Consider the following 12,875-nt stretch of genomic DNA (forward strand, 5'->3'; position numbering starts at 1 on the left):
TGAGCCTGGATCTGGGACCGAGGAAAGACTAAACCCAAAGGGTAAGGGAAGATGCAGACCCAGTCGGGAAATCGAAAACCGCGCAGAGTCTGGCTCAGGTACCCCCTACTTCTATGCCGTGCCTATAAACATGGAGCCTAAAGCTTCTCAGCATCTGTGAGTGAAGCAGTAGCGAATGCCTCGCCAAACGAAACTGCAATTGGGGGGACATATTAAAAACACCCAAAAGCATCACAACTGATCAAGAAAGCATTTAAGTTACAGAAAATAAAACTCAAAAGGCTGTCAAATGACATCTGTCAAGTACGCCCTTTCTCCCACTTCCTGAAGGTTAAAGATGAACTATATCAGACCACTGAATTCAGGCTCTCACTCAACATGCAAAAAGCAGCCCACAACTGAAGTGTGCCAGCCAGCATGGACGCGGGCTTGGCACCCGCAGTACGGTGGCTTCATAGTGCCCAATCCAGAAAGACCACGGAGAAAACACTGCCACATCTCAGCGTCTGCAGCCCATTCAGACAAGCAGACACATGTATTACCCTCTAACACCTGCACAAACTCACCACCCAAGGCTCAGCAGCAGAAGGGCAGCCCGTCCCAACTGGACAGTGGATTTGGATTCTTTCTCTTTTCTTTCTGTCATTCATGTGACACAAGCCACCATGGGCAGAAATCGAACTCAGTCTTACAGTGGCCCGATTTCTCTCATCCTTTGAGGATGGTTATGTAAGCTCCGAAGACAGAGTAAAGAACGTATTTCAAATCAGATGCCACCAGACAGCTCATAAAAGCAGATTTAGTAGAGATGCAAGACCAGGTGCTCAAAGGACAGCTAGGATAAAAACGCCAATAAAGCCAACAGGATAAAAAATACCGCCGCCGATGTGAATGGAAAAAGGCTTCCAACATCATTGCCCCATATTTTTGGGAAGGGTGCAAAGTTGCGCTCTCTCCTGTGCACTGGCCTCATTAACAGCAATATCATTCAAACGCAATACAAATGATGTACAATTCGATCATAAAATCATCCTCGGCCGCCGTCACCTTCACATCCCAGAGCCACCCGCCCCCGCCGCTTAACGCTGGATGAAACGAAGTAGCTAATCTTACAAGAGAATTTAGGCCTGTGACAAAAATCACGGTCCCTCAGCCAGGGAAGAAGGGGAGCTAAAATGTTCACAGGAGGTGGGGTGTTGCCAGGCAACCTGATCAGCTCTGCTCCCCATAGCATTCTGCAGGGACCCAGCCCCCCGCCAAGTTATAAAGATAAGAGTACACATATGCACAAAATAGTGAATCCTACATCTGCTTGGAATCGCTTTCCACCTGATGGACAACACGAAGTGGAGCGAGGAGTCAAAGCACAAAAACGAAATGTTTTGTGTTAAATGTTAAATATGGAAAATCCAAATAATGGTCATTAATAACGATGTTAAAATGTTACCATTTGAAATTGCTTACCACATCCTAAATGGTAACTTATGTGTCAGGAATTCAATATGCTTTCCATAATCCTTGCACCAAGTCTTTGAAGTAGGTAGAGTATAGATGGGGAAGTTAAGGCACTGAAGAATTAACTAAGTGCCAGAGGAGTTGGGGGTTTTGCTGTTGTTGTTTTTTGTTGTGGTTTGAGTTTTTTAGGTTTTTTTTTTCAGCGGAGTCTCACTCTGTCACCCAGGCTAGAATGCAGAGGCTGATCATGGCTCACTACAGCCTTGACCTCCCGGGCTCAAGCTATCCTCCCACCCTAGCCGCCCAAGTAGCTGGGACCATAGGTGCCCACCAGCACGCCCAGCTAATTTGTTCATTTTTTGTAGAGGTAGGGTCTCTCTAGGTTGCCCAACGTGGTCTTGAACTTCTGGGCTCAAGTGATTCTCCCAAAATACAGGGATTATAGGTGTGAGCTACCATGCCCAGTCCAGGATTTGTATTTGAAGCCAGCAGTTCATCTTTCTATGCCATGTTCTTAACCACTGCACCTTACTACCCAAAACTGTGGGCAGAGACCAGTGGGTAGGTTCCGCAAATTCAGTGCCTTTATCCTGAAGCCTGGGGGATGCTTTCCAGACTGAAGTGAACCGAGATTGGCAGTTAGTGGTAACATGGGATTAGTCCCACCTCCTTGCACTGTTATGAACCACTTGGCAGAACATTTGTATATGAATGGTAGGCACCCTCTGTAAGACAGAGGGCAAAGTGGTACAACGGTTTTCTGGAGCTAGGACGTCTTGGGCCTAAGGCCTAGTTCTGTCACTCCTAATTGCATGAACTTGAGGAAGTTACTTCTCTGAGCGTCAGCATTCCCATCTGTAAATAGGCATAACTGCAGTCCTGACTTCATGAGCTTGTTTTGTGGGTTAAGTGATTTCATACATGATAATTAGGAACTACTAACACAATCACCAAAATTGCTAGAGGATTAAATAATTCCACAGATAAAAACTTTTTTTTTTTTTTTTTTTGAGATGGAGTCTTGCTCTATCACCTGCACTGGGGTGCAGTGGCACATCTTGGCTCATTGCAACCTTCGCCTCCCGAGTTCAAGTGATTCACCTGTCTCAGCCTCCTGAGTAGCTGGGATTACAGGTTCACGCCACCACACCAGGCTAATTTTTGTATTTTTAGTAGAGATGGGGGTTTCACCATGCTGGCCAGGCTGGTCTCGAACTCCTGACTTCAGGTGATCCGCCCACCTTGTCCTCCCAAAGTGCTGGGATTACAGGCTGAGCCACCGCGCCCAGCCATGAAAACTTTCTTTAGCCATAGTCTCACTATAAACATGCCACTTATCAAAAAAATGCGCACAATAACCATACTCAGGATACAAACAACAGCCATTCATGAACTTTGTAGTTAATACTAAAAGTTACTCCTCACTTTATTCTTTATTTGCAAAAGCTTTCATGGTTCTTAAAAGTGTTTAGTATTCACCAATTTTACTGTTAACGTTTCTAATGAGAATTTTCTAAAACTGAGGCACAGATTTGAAAAAGTGCTCTGATCAATCGGTAACAGATTTGGAATGGAATTCCCAGGCGCCAGTCTTTGCGCCCACCCGCTGGCAACATGCTGCCTCACGTGAGCATCTTTAATACCTTTTTATTCCAGATAAAAGAATTAGGTGCCTTCTGGTAGAAAAGAAAGTAGACCTTTAGGATCAAGTCGCAGAGGCTGGCCAATCAGCCCAGCTTCTCATTTGAACTTGACCCAGACAGTAAAACAAACTTTACCATAAGGAAGGCGAGACTAACTTTTGTTATGTCTTTTCTATTCATTTTCTATTTCTGAATCGAATCTGAACTACTTTGTGGCCAACATACGACACCAGCTTCTGAGTGTGGGAATCACAGGATTTCAGGATTCAGCGGCTTCCGGCAGGATCCCCTAGATTATGTTTAGCAATCTTCAGTTTTTCCGGGTTTTTTTCCTTCCTTTCGTTCTTTCTTTTTCTTTTCTTTTCTTTCCTTTTTTTTTTTTTTTTTTTTTTTCCCAAAGGAAAGAACAAGGGAGCCCAGGCGGAACGGAAGTGAGTATCCCGACACGCGGATCTTAAACAACCCAGACCACTAAGCCCGACAGGCCAGGAAAGCTGAGCGCGCGCCGCTGGGGGGACGCACACTTTGGGGACTGTGTGGGCGCGCGCCGGCACCCCACAAGTTCCCATTCGTCTGCTCCGCCGATCCAGTCAGACAAAGACCGCAAGTTCCCCGGTCCACGGCTCCAGAAAGGCGGGGACCAGTCTCCCCGAATTAGGCCCATTCCGAGCCCGGGGCGCCCTCACTCGCCGCGGGGGAATGTCCCCGGGTGTCCCTGCGTGATCTGGGTCCTCCCGCAACGCTCCCGCTCCTGCTGGCGCCCTGCACCCCGAGGACAGCGACCGGACCCCGGCCCCTCCCCGGTCCGGCGGCTGCAGGCCCACGCGCCCCGCGCGCCCCACGCGTCCCCGCCCCAGCTCCGCCAAGGGGGCGCTGCTCGGTGCGCGGTGGACCCCTCGGACCCCGCCCCTGCGGCCCCGTCCGGGCCCCGATACCCACCCGGGTCCCGCTGCGGGGGCCGGATTCGCGCCGGCTCGGAGAGCCGCCACCGTCGCCTCCGCCGCTGCCGCCGCCAGTGAGGCGCGGCGGGGCGGGGACGCGCGGGGAGGCCCGGCCCCCGGCCCGCCCCCAGGCCCGCCCCCGGCCCGGCCCCTGCCTGCCCCGGCCGGGCTCCCCGCCTGCCTTCTGGTCCAGCCCTGGGCCCGAGCCTCTCGTACCCTGCTGGCCCTCCCTCAGGCCTCGCCGCGCCCCGGCCCCGGGGACTGTGCCCTGACCCGAGCCCCGCGTCCCCGAGGGAAAGGCAGGGCCCCTCGGACGCTCCGCGTGCGCGCAGGCCCTCCGCTGCCGCCCTCTGCAGGGAGATTTCTCCTATTTGGGGCTAGGAAGGGAAGACACGCTCCGGAAGCCCCCCGGACGTCCCTGCTTCCCAAGGAGTCTCCGTAGGACCCCTGGAGAGGGGCGCCGGATTCCCCCTAGGGCCGGAGATGGAAAAGCGCGCGCCATGCGAGGGGGCCCCTGCCTCCGGTGCCCCCAGCCCGCCTGCCACTCCCGGGCGCTTAGCAGTCCGGGGTCCCCAGGAGCCCGGCAGGTCCCTCCGGGACCTCGAGCCGCCCGCTGGGCACACGCCGACGCCGCTGTCGCTTTACAGAAACTGAGGGCAGTCGAGGGGCCACCTGAGCGCAGAGAGCGATAAAGGAAATGCATGGTCGGGCTCTAATTACAGTCTAAGGGATGACACGTCGAGATGGCGCGAGTCTCTGCGTGCGTGCAGATGGCACAAAGGCCGCGCCGCCCCCGGCGGCCCCCGCCCTCGCAGCGCGCCTGGTCCCGGCCCCGCCGGATGTTGACGGCGTCACTTAGCAACGGGAGATGGCGGAACCGGGCGGCGCGGCTGGCGGGTAAGCCGGGCCGAGGGGCAGCGGGTCTTGGAGCCGCCAGGCCGCGCTCTCCGGTCACCGCGCCAGGTGGCCCCCGCGTCGGCCCCTGCCTCGCCCCTTCGCCTCCACTCCCACTTCCTCTCGCCTGTATCCCTTCTCTCGCCATTTTGCTGGCCTTGCCCATCCACTGCGTTCAGGCTCCCCCGCCCCCCGCCAACCCTTCTCACTTCTTCCCTCCTGTCCCTTTGTCCTCTCTCAGCCTCCCTCTTTCCCCTACTCCAAGCGCGCGACTCCCTCTAAAACCCGGGACCGCTCGCTCTGCAGTCACCATGGCAACCACTCTGCGTGGCGGTCCCTGCGCGCAGTCCTCCTAAGAGCAGAGGGCTCTGCAGGGCGCGGGTCTGTGGGATGCCGCCCCTGACCTTGCGCCGGGGCCACTCGCTGTGGCCAGAGACTAGCCCGGCCCCGTGCCTCCCTCCTGCAAGGACAGATCCCCTCTCACAGGCTAGGGGGTGACCCGCGATGGGAGGGGTCCCTGCGGTTAGGCGGCTCCGCGATGGACCGCGGTCACCGTCCTGGGGCCTGGGTGGAAGCACTGAGCGCGCACAGGGAGGGCGGCTGGGTGAAGATCCCTGCCACCCGGCCTCTGCTCGCTTAGGCTCTGTTTGAAAGGGTAGAAACTATTGGAAAGATTTTGGCCTTTTTACCTTAGACACATCGGTGTTGTTTCTTTTTTTTAAGGTGGGTCTGTATGTACTGACATGGAAAGACTAAAGGTATTATTAATAAAACGATAGGCATAAATGTAAAAGGATAGGTATACTATGATCTCTAATTCAGGGTGTGTGTGTGTGTTTAAAGCATAGAAAAATGTTGAAAGAATGTAGTCCTAAATGTTACCAGTGATTATCTTGGGAAGGAAAGGGAAGATCACAGGGAACTGTCACTGTCTGTCTCGAACATATCTATATTCCTTTGACAGATAAAAATAGCTTGAATCTTTAATTTTTTAAAAAAAGCAATATATATGTGTGTATATATATACGTGTGTGTATATATATATGTGTGTATATATATACGTGTGTGTGTCTATATATATATATACCACGGCATTCTTGTGCTACATAAATCGTGGAGAAACTCAGAGTCCCTAGAACATTTACTCTGATCGCACTACTTTCTCTACTTTGTATTTGTTTTCCCCAGTTTTGTCCCAGACACGAGTTATATTTGAGGTGACTTTTCTGGGGTGATCTAATCCTGCTGTTCCTTCAATGTTTTAATAATTATATTTTTCATTCATTCATGGAGCTTTGCTTTTGTGGCACCTCTGCCACCTGACAGGCATGATATAGTGCTATGGTTCCTGACAAACAGTACAAAGTGCTGACAACAGCCTGGGGGTGGGGGAGCAGAGAAGTAACAAGTAAACAAACAGATGTGCACAATTCAGGAGGGGATAAGGGCCAAGAAAAAGAAAACTGTTGCTTGACACTGTTCAATTATTTCTCTAAAACCAGGTCTCATCCGGAAGATGGATTGGCTTCTGAGGGAGAGAAGGAAGGGAATAATGAAAGCCACATGGTAAAATTCCCTATGGGAAGTTATTCGGGGCTTATATTTACTAGGAATTAAAGAGAATCAGAGGCCGGGCACGGTGGCTCACGCCTGTAATCCCAACACTTTGGGAGGCCAAGGCAGGTGGATCACATGAGGTTAGGAGTTCGAGATGAGCCTGGCCAACATGGCAAAACCCTATCTCCACTAAAAATATAAAAATTAGCTAGGCGTGGTGGTGTGTGCCTGTAGTCCCAGCTACTTGGGAGGCTGAGGCAGGAGAATGGCTTGAACTCGGGAGGCAGAGGTTGCAGTGAGCCAAGATCACGCCATTGCATTCCAGCCTGGGTGACAAGAGTGAAACTCTGTCTCAAAAATAAATAAATAGACCGGGTGCAGTGACTGACGCCTGTAATTCCAGCACTTGGGGAGGCCGAGACAGGCAGATCACGAGGTCAAAAGATCGAGGCTATCCTGGCCAACATGGTGAAACCTGTCTCTACTAAAAATACAAAAATTAGCCGGGAGTGGTGATTCATGCCTGTAGTCCCAGCTACTCAGGAGGCTGAGGCAGGAGAATGGCTTGAACCTGGGAGATGGAGGTTGAAGTGAGCCAAGATTGTGCCACTGCACTCAGCCTGGCAACAGAGCGAGACTCCATCTCAAAAAATAAATTAATTAAATTAAAGTAAAAATAAATAAATAAATAAAGAGAATTTGGACTTGATAAGTATATTGTGTGATGACATTATCTTGCACCGGAACAAACTCAGTTCAGTTGAAGAGAGACTCATTTTCTTCCTACCCCATTCTAAAGTGTCAGTGATTAGTCAGGGATGCAAAGAATGTCCAACTTTGGGTTGCCCTGAGTTTTTCAGAACTCATTTCCTGTAATGAAGGATGCAAAAATGGTTATGAAAAGCAGAGAGGGCCGGGCATGGTGGCTCATGCCTGTAGTCCCAGCACTTTGGGAGGCTGAGGCAGATGGATCGCTTGAGGCCAGGAGTTCAAGACCAGCCTGGTCAACATGATGAAACCCCATCCCTACTAAAAATGGGAAAATTAACAGGGCATGGTGGTATACACCTGTAGTCCCAGCTACTCGGGAGGCTGAAGCAGGAGAATCGCTTGAACCCAGGAGATGGAAGTTGCAGTGAGCCGAGATCACGCCACTGCACTCCAGCCTGGGCAACAGAGTGAGACCTTGTCACAAAAGAAAAAATTAGAAAAGAAAGAACAGATAAACTGAAGCATGAAACATGATTTTTTTTTTTTTTTTCTTTTGAGACAGAGTCTCACTCTGTCTCTAGGCTAAAGTGCAATGGCACAATCTCGGCTCACTGCAACCTCCGCCTTCTGAGTTCAAGCAATTCTCCTGGCCCCAGCCTCCCGAGTAGCTGGGATCACAGGTGCGCACTACCACACCCAACTAATTTTTGTATTTTTAGTAGAGATGGGGTTTCACCATGTTGGTCAGGCTGGTCTTGATCTCCTGACCTCATGATCTGCCTGCCTTGGCCTCCCAAAGTGAAACATGATCTCTTACAGATGCTGAGAAGGGTATAAATGCAGTTTTCCCATTAGTATAATTTCACTATAAAGAATAAAACCTCACAAGGTCCTTTATACTTTGTTTCCTGATTTTTTTTCCTGCCACACCTTTACAGGCGTCACCGCCAGAGAAGGATGATGGCCAGAAAAGTGAAGAAGCTGTCAGTAGCACAGAGCATCCTGAAGAAGTCACAACCCACGCGGAAGCTGCAATTGAAGAAGGGGAGGTCGAGACAGAAGGGGAAGCTGCCGTGGAAGGGGAAACCACAGTGGAAGAGGAGACTGTGTCCTGTGGAGATGCTGAAAGCGAAGAGGAATATGACTATTCAGAAGCTTCATCCGCCGAAGGGCAGATCGGTGCTACAGATATGACTTACCCATATTTCAGTCCTCAGGAACTGCCTGGAGAGGAGGCACACGATAGTGCTAGTAGGGAAGCTGGTCTCGAAGGCTCCCACCGAGAGGCCACCGGTCCACCAGAATCCAGAGAAGGGAGGGTCACCTCCCCAGAGCCATCACACAGAGTCGTAGGCCCGTTGGAGCAAATGGGCCAGGTCACCTCTGGGCCAGCAGTAGGCAGATTGGTGAGTAGTCCTGACTTCTGTTTTGTGCCAGTGTCTCACGGCCTACAGGGTTTGTCACCCTATGTGAGGAACTTGGGGATACACTATAAATACAAACTGCAATCCCTGTTAGAAATTTCTTAGCAGGGCTGGGTGCTGTGGCTCATGCCTGTAATCCCAGCACTTTGGGAGGCGAAGGTGGGTGGATCACCTGAGGTCAGGAGTTCGAGACCAGCCTGGCCAACCTGGTGAAACCCTGTCTCTAGTAAATATGCAAAAATTAGCCAGGTGTGGTGGTGCACACCTGTAATCCCAGCTACTCAGAAGGCTGAGGTGGGAGAATTGCTTGAACCTGAGAGACGGAGGCTGCAGTGAGCCAAGATCGCACCATTGCACTCAGGCCTGGGCAAGAATGAGACCTTGTCTGGAAAAAAAAAAAAAAGTCTTAGCAAGCTTAGGTCTCAGGATTCACGGTCAAATGCTGAGAGATCCTGGACTCTGCTTCAGCGTTCCCAAGCCCAAGGCTGGAGGCCTCCATAGCCGCCATCCACCTAAGGGCATCCACGTTTCCAGGCTTCCAGAGCAGCATTGTCCAATACGGTCCATCAGTCACATGTGGCTACAGAGAGCTCTCCAAATGTGACTTGCAAGCTGGAGGAATGGAGCTTTTAACTGTTGGTAATTTCCATTTCAATAGCCACCTGTTGCCAGCAGCTGCCATAATGAATAGTGCAGTTCTAGATACTAACAATGAGACAATAGCTGCATTCTTATATTTTTTCATTAATTTTTTTTTTTCTTTTGAGACGGAGTCTCGCTCTGTCACCCAGGCTGGAGTGCAGTGGCGTGCTCACTGCAAGCTCCGCCTCCCGGGTTCACGCCATTTTCCCACCTCAGCCTCCCAAGCAGCTGGGATTACAGGCGCCCGCCACTGCGCCTGGCTAATTTTTTGTATTTTTAGTAGAGACAGGGTTTCACCGTGTTAGCCAGGATGGTCTCGATCTCCTGACCTCGTGATCCGCCCACCTCGGCCTCCCAAAGTGCTGGGATTACAGGCGTGAGCCACCGTGCCCGGCCCAATTTTCTTTAAACAATCACAAAGTTACAGAAAAAAATGAAATGCAGTAAAATGGATCTTTTATTTTCTTAAACATTGGAGAGTGAGTTGTGGATCTGATGCACCAAAGCCTTCAAATGCTTCTGTATGTGTTTCCCACAAACAGCTGTGGCACAACCTTCAACATCTGGAAATTGGGCCAGGCACGGTGGTGCATGCCTGTAATCCCAGCACTTTGGGAGGCCAAGGCGGGTGGATCATTTGAGGCCAGGAGTTCGATACCAGCCTGGGCAACATCCTAAATGATACCTGAGCATTCCTTGGAAATGGAGCAAGGCAATTTCTAGATTTTTTTTTTTTTTTTTTAGATGAAGTCTCGCTCTGTCACCCAGGCTGGAGTGCAGTGCATGATCTTGACTCACTGCAACCTCTCCTCTCGGGTTCAAGCAATTCTCCTGCCTCAGCCTCCTGAGTAGCTGGGACTGCAGGCACACACCATCACACCCGGCTAAAATTTGGTATTTTTAGTACAGATGGGGTTTCACCATGTTGGCCAGGCTGGTCTTGAACTCCTGACTTCAAATGATCCGCCTGCCTCAGCTTTCCAACGTGTTGGGATTACAGGCGTAAACCATCACTACTGGCCAGTATTTCACATTTTTGATGCCATTATAAATGGTTTGCAATTGTATGTTGCTAGCATGTAGAAATACAATTGGTTTTTGTATACTCACTTGATATTCTGCCATATTGCTAAAGTCCCTCACTTGTTAGACTAGCTTGTTTGTAGAATCCGTAGGCTTTTCCACAAAGATAATCATGTCATCTGAGAAAAAAGGCAGTTAACTTCTTCCTTTCCAATCCAGATGCCTTTTCTTTCTTTTTCTTGCTTGATTACATTGGCTAGAACCTCCAGCACCATGTTGAATAGAAGTGGTGAGAGCAGACCTCTTGTCTTGCCCTGATCTTACGGGAAAAGCATTCCGTCTTTGACTGTAAAGCGCCACGTTTGCTGTGGGTGTTGTAGATATCCTTTATCGGGTTAAGGAAGTTCCCTTGTATTCTCGGTTTGTTGAATGTTGGGTGGTTGTTTTTTTTTTTAATCATAAAAGGGTATTGGGTTTTGTCAAATCCTTTTCTGTGTCTGTTCAGAAGACTGTATTTTCCTTTTTAGTTAGTTAATTTGGTAGATTACATTGGTTGATTTTCAAATGTGCAGGCAACCCTGCACTCTAAGATAAACACAGGGAGCCACTTCAGAGCCATGTGAATGTCGGTTCCTCATTAAACTCTTGGTTTATTTATATTCTTACATCTGCATAGAGTCAGGCTCTCCATGTGATTCACTGGGTTATAACCTGTTACTGTCATTATGTATTTTGATGCTCAGTTTGGCCAATGAGAGCCTATTTAAACCAGCTTTTGTGTCGTCTGATGCACCTCCATCCTTCTTTGAGGACTTTCTTGCTTTCTGGCATAGACTGCCCAGTCTTAGAATCAGACATTTCTCCAGGAGCCCTGTTTCTGTTAGTGGAAAATAGAATTTAGAAGTTATGACTTGGGTGCTGGGGTCCTCATTGATGCTGGGGTGTCACTGTCCCCAGGCCCTCTCAGTGGCAGGAGATAGGACCTGTGTGCATGTACTGTCCACACTTCCCCCACATTTATGTATGTACCATGTACACAGATATTCGCTCACATCTATATTTATTGGAATACACCCCTGCCCCCAGCCTTGGCTCACAACAGCACCTCTAATGCCATCTCACCTCCACAAGGGGTCCCTCCCAGTTTTCTCCTCTTCCTTTTTTTTTTTTTTTTTTTTCAAAACGTAGTCTCGCCCAAGTAGCTGGGACTACAAGCACTCACCATCATGCCCAGCTAATTTTTGTATTTTTTGTACAGGGGGTTTCACCATGATACCCAGTCTGGTCTTGAACTCCTGGGCTCAACCAATCCTCCCGCCTCAACCTCCCAAAGTGCTGGGATTACAGGCATGAGCCACCACACCCGGCCTCCTCTTCCATATTTGTAGCTCCTTTCTCCAACAGGGAGAAGCCTGGCCCCATGATCCTTACTATATTCACCAATGTGATCAATCCCCCTAGATGTGACCTGTCTCCCACTTTCACTGCCTTGGCTGCCTCAACCCCCAGCATAGCTTAGGTTTCAGTTGTTCTGGAAGGGGAGATGGGAGCGTGGAAGGGAGGCAGGGAAAGAGGCTGCTTTATACTTCTGAGCACTGACTATGGGCTAGACACTGTTCTGTGTTGTCTTAGAATCCTGACAACCCTATGAGGTAGGAACTATGATTGTGCCCATTGTACAGATGAGGAAACTGAGAGGTGAAAGGTCATTGCATAGTCACCCAGCTGTTGTGGCAAATGGTGGCTCTTGCTTCAAAGCCACCGTTCTGAACCACAAGGCACCCATCCCTCCTACTCCCCCCCGCCAGGAAACCTGAAAGAGTTTCTAAAAGTCACTTTGGAGAATAGCATGCTTCGGTATTCAGTGAGCCCTAATTAAGTTTTATGATCACAAGTGACAAATATAAAACCAAAACCACTTTTAAAAGTTTATCAACAACAACAGGCTAGGCCTAGTAGCTCATGGCTATAATCCCAGCACTTTGGGAGGCTGAGGCAGGCGGATCACTTGAGACCAGGAGTTCAAGACCAGCCTGGCCAACATGGTGAAACCCCGTCTCTACTAAAAATGCAAAAATTAGCCAGGTGTGGTGGCGCATGCCTGTAATTCCAGCTACTCGGGAGGCTGAGGCAGGAGAATCGCTTGAACTCAGGAGGCGGAGTTTGCAGTGAACTGAGATCGCGCCACTGCACTCCAGCCTGGGCGACAGAGCGAGATGCCATCTCAAAACAACAACAACAACAACAACAACAACAACAAAAACCCTGGAAAACAGAGCTGGGGAAAGCCATTAAGGGGAGGGTTTCTCATAACAAAAACTATCAGAAAAGACTCTGCAAAACCCACAATGTTGCACAGAGGTCATCATAACCTTTCAAAACAAAAACAAAAACAAAAAAAACACTTCCACAAGGACAGCTGCCCAGCAACTGCCTGTGGAAACTTCCAGTGATGCCACCCTATTATCGATCCTTACAGCCAAGGAGAATTACCGCAAACAATTATGTCATCCTCCTCATTTTTCCTGTATTGACTTTCATCTTCCTTGACCTCCCTGAATACAAACATAATTTACTGTGGCACC

General features: G+C 49.7%; 2 protein-coding genes across 11 annotated transcripts in view; one reads left to right on the top strand and one right to left on the bottom strand.

The window, feature by feature from the left end:
- Window positions 1–4,115, bottom strand: part of TBC1D16 (TBC1 domain family member 16) — a 98,074-nt gene extending 93,959 nt beyond the window's left edge. For all 8 annotated transcript variants that reach the window (XM_031657843.1, XM_003913531.4, XM_031657842.1 and 5 more), the window contains exon 1: window positions 4,038–4,115. The gene's annotated coding sequence lies outside the window, so the exon portion shown is untranslated. The remainder of the gene's footprint in view (window positions 1–4,037) is intronic.
- Window positions 4,116–4,236: 121 nt separating this feature from the next.
- Window positions 4,237–12,875, top strand: part of CCDC40 (coiled-coil domain containing 40) — a 61,580-nt gene continuing 52,941 nt past the window's right edge. For all 3 annotated transcript variants that reach the window (XM_003913532.5, XM_031657845.1, XM_009191401.4), the window contains exons 1-3: window positions 4,237–4,936; window positions 6,436–6,499; window positions 8,140–8,607. In XM_003913532.5, the coding sequence (XP_003913581.2) occupies window positions 4,908–4,936; window positions 6,436–6,499; window positions 8,140–8,607 (561 nt within the window). In that variant the 5' untranslated portion in view covers window positions 4,237–4,907. The remainder of the gene's footprint in view (window positions 4,937–6,435; window positions 6,500–8,139; window positions 8,608–12,875) is intronic.

The sequence above is a fragment of the Papio anubis genome, chromosome 17 (assembly GCF_008728515.1).
Source record: "Papio anubis isolate 15944 chromosome 17, Panubis1.0, whole genome shotgun sequence".
NCBI lineage: Eukaryota > Metazoa > Chordata > Mammalia > Primates > Cercopithecidae > Papio > Papio anubis.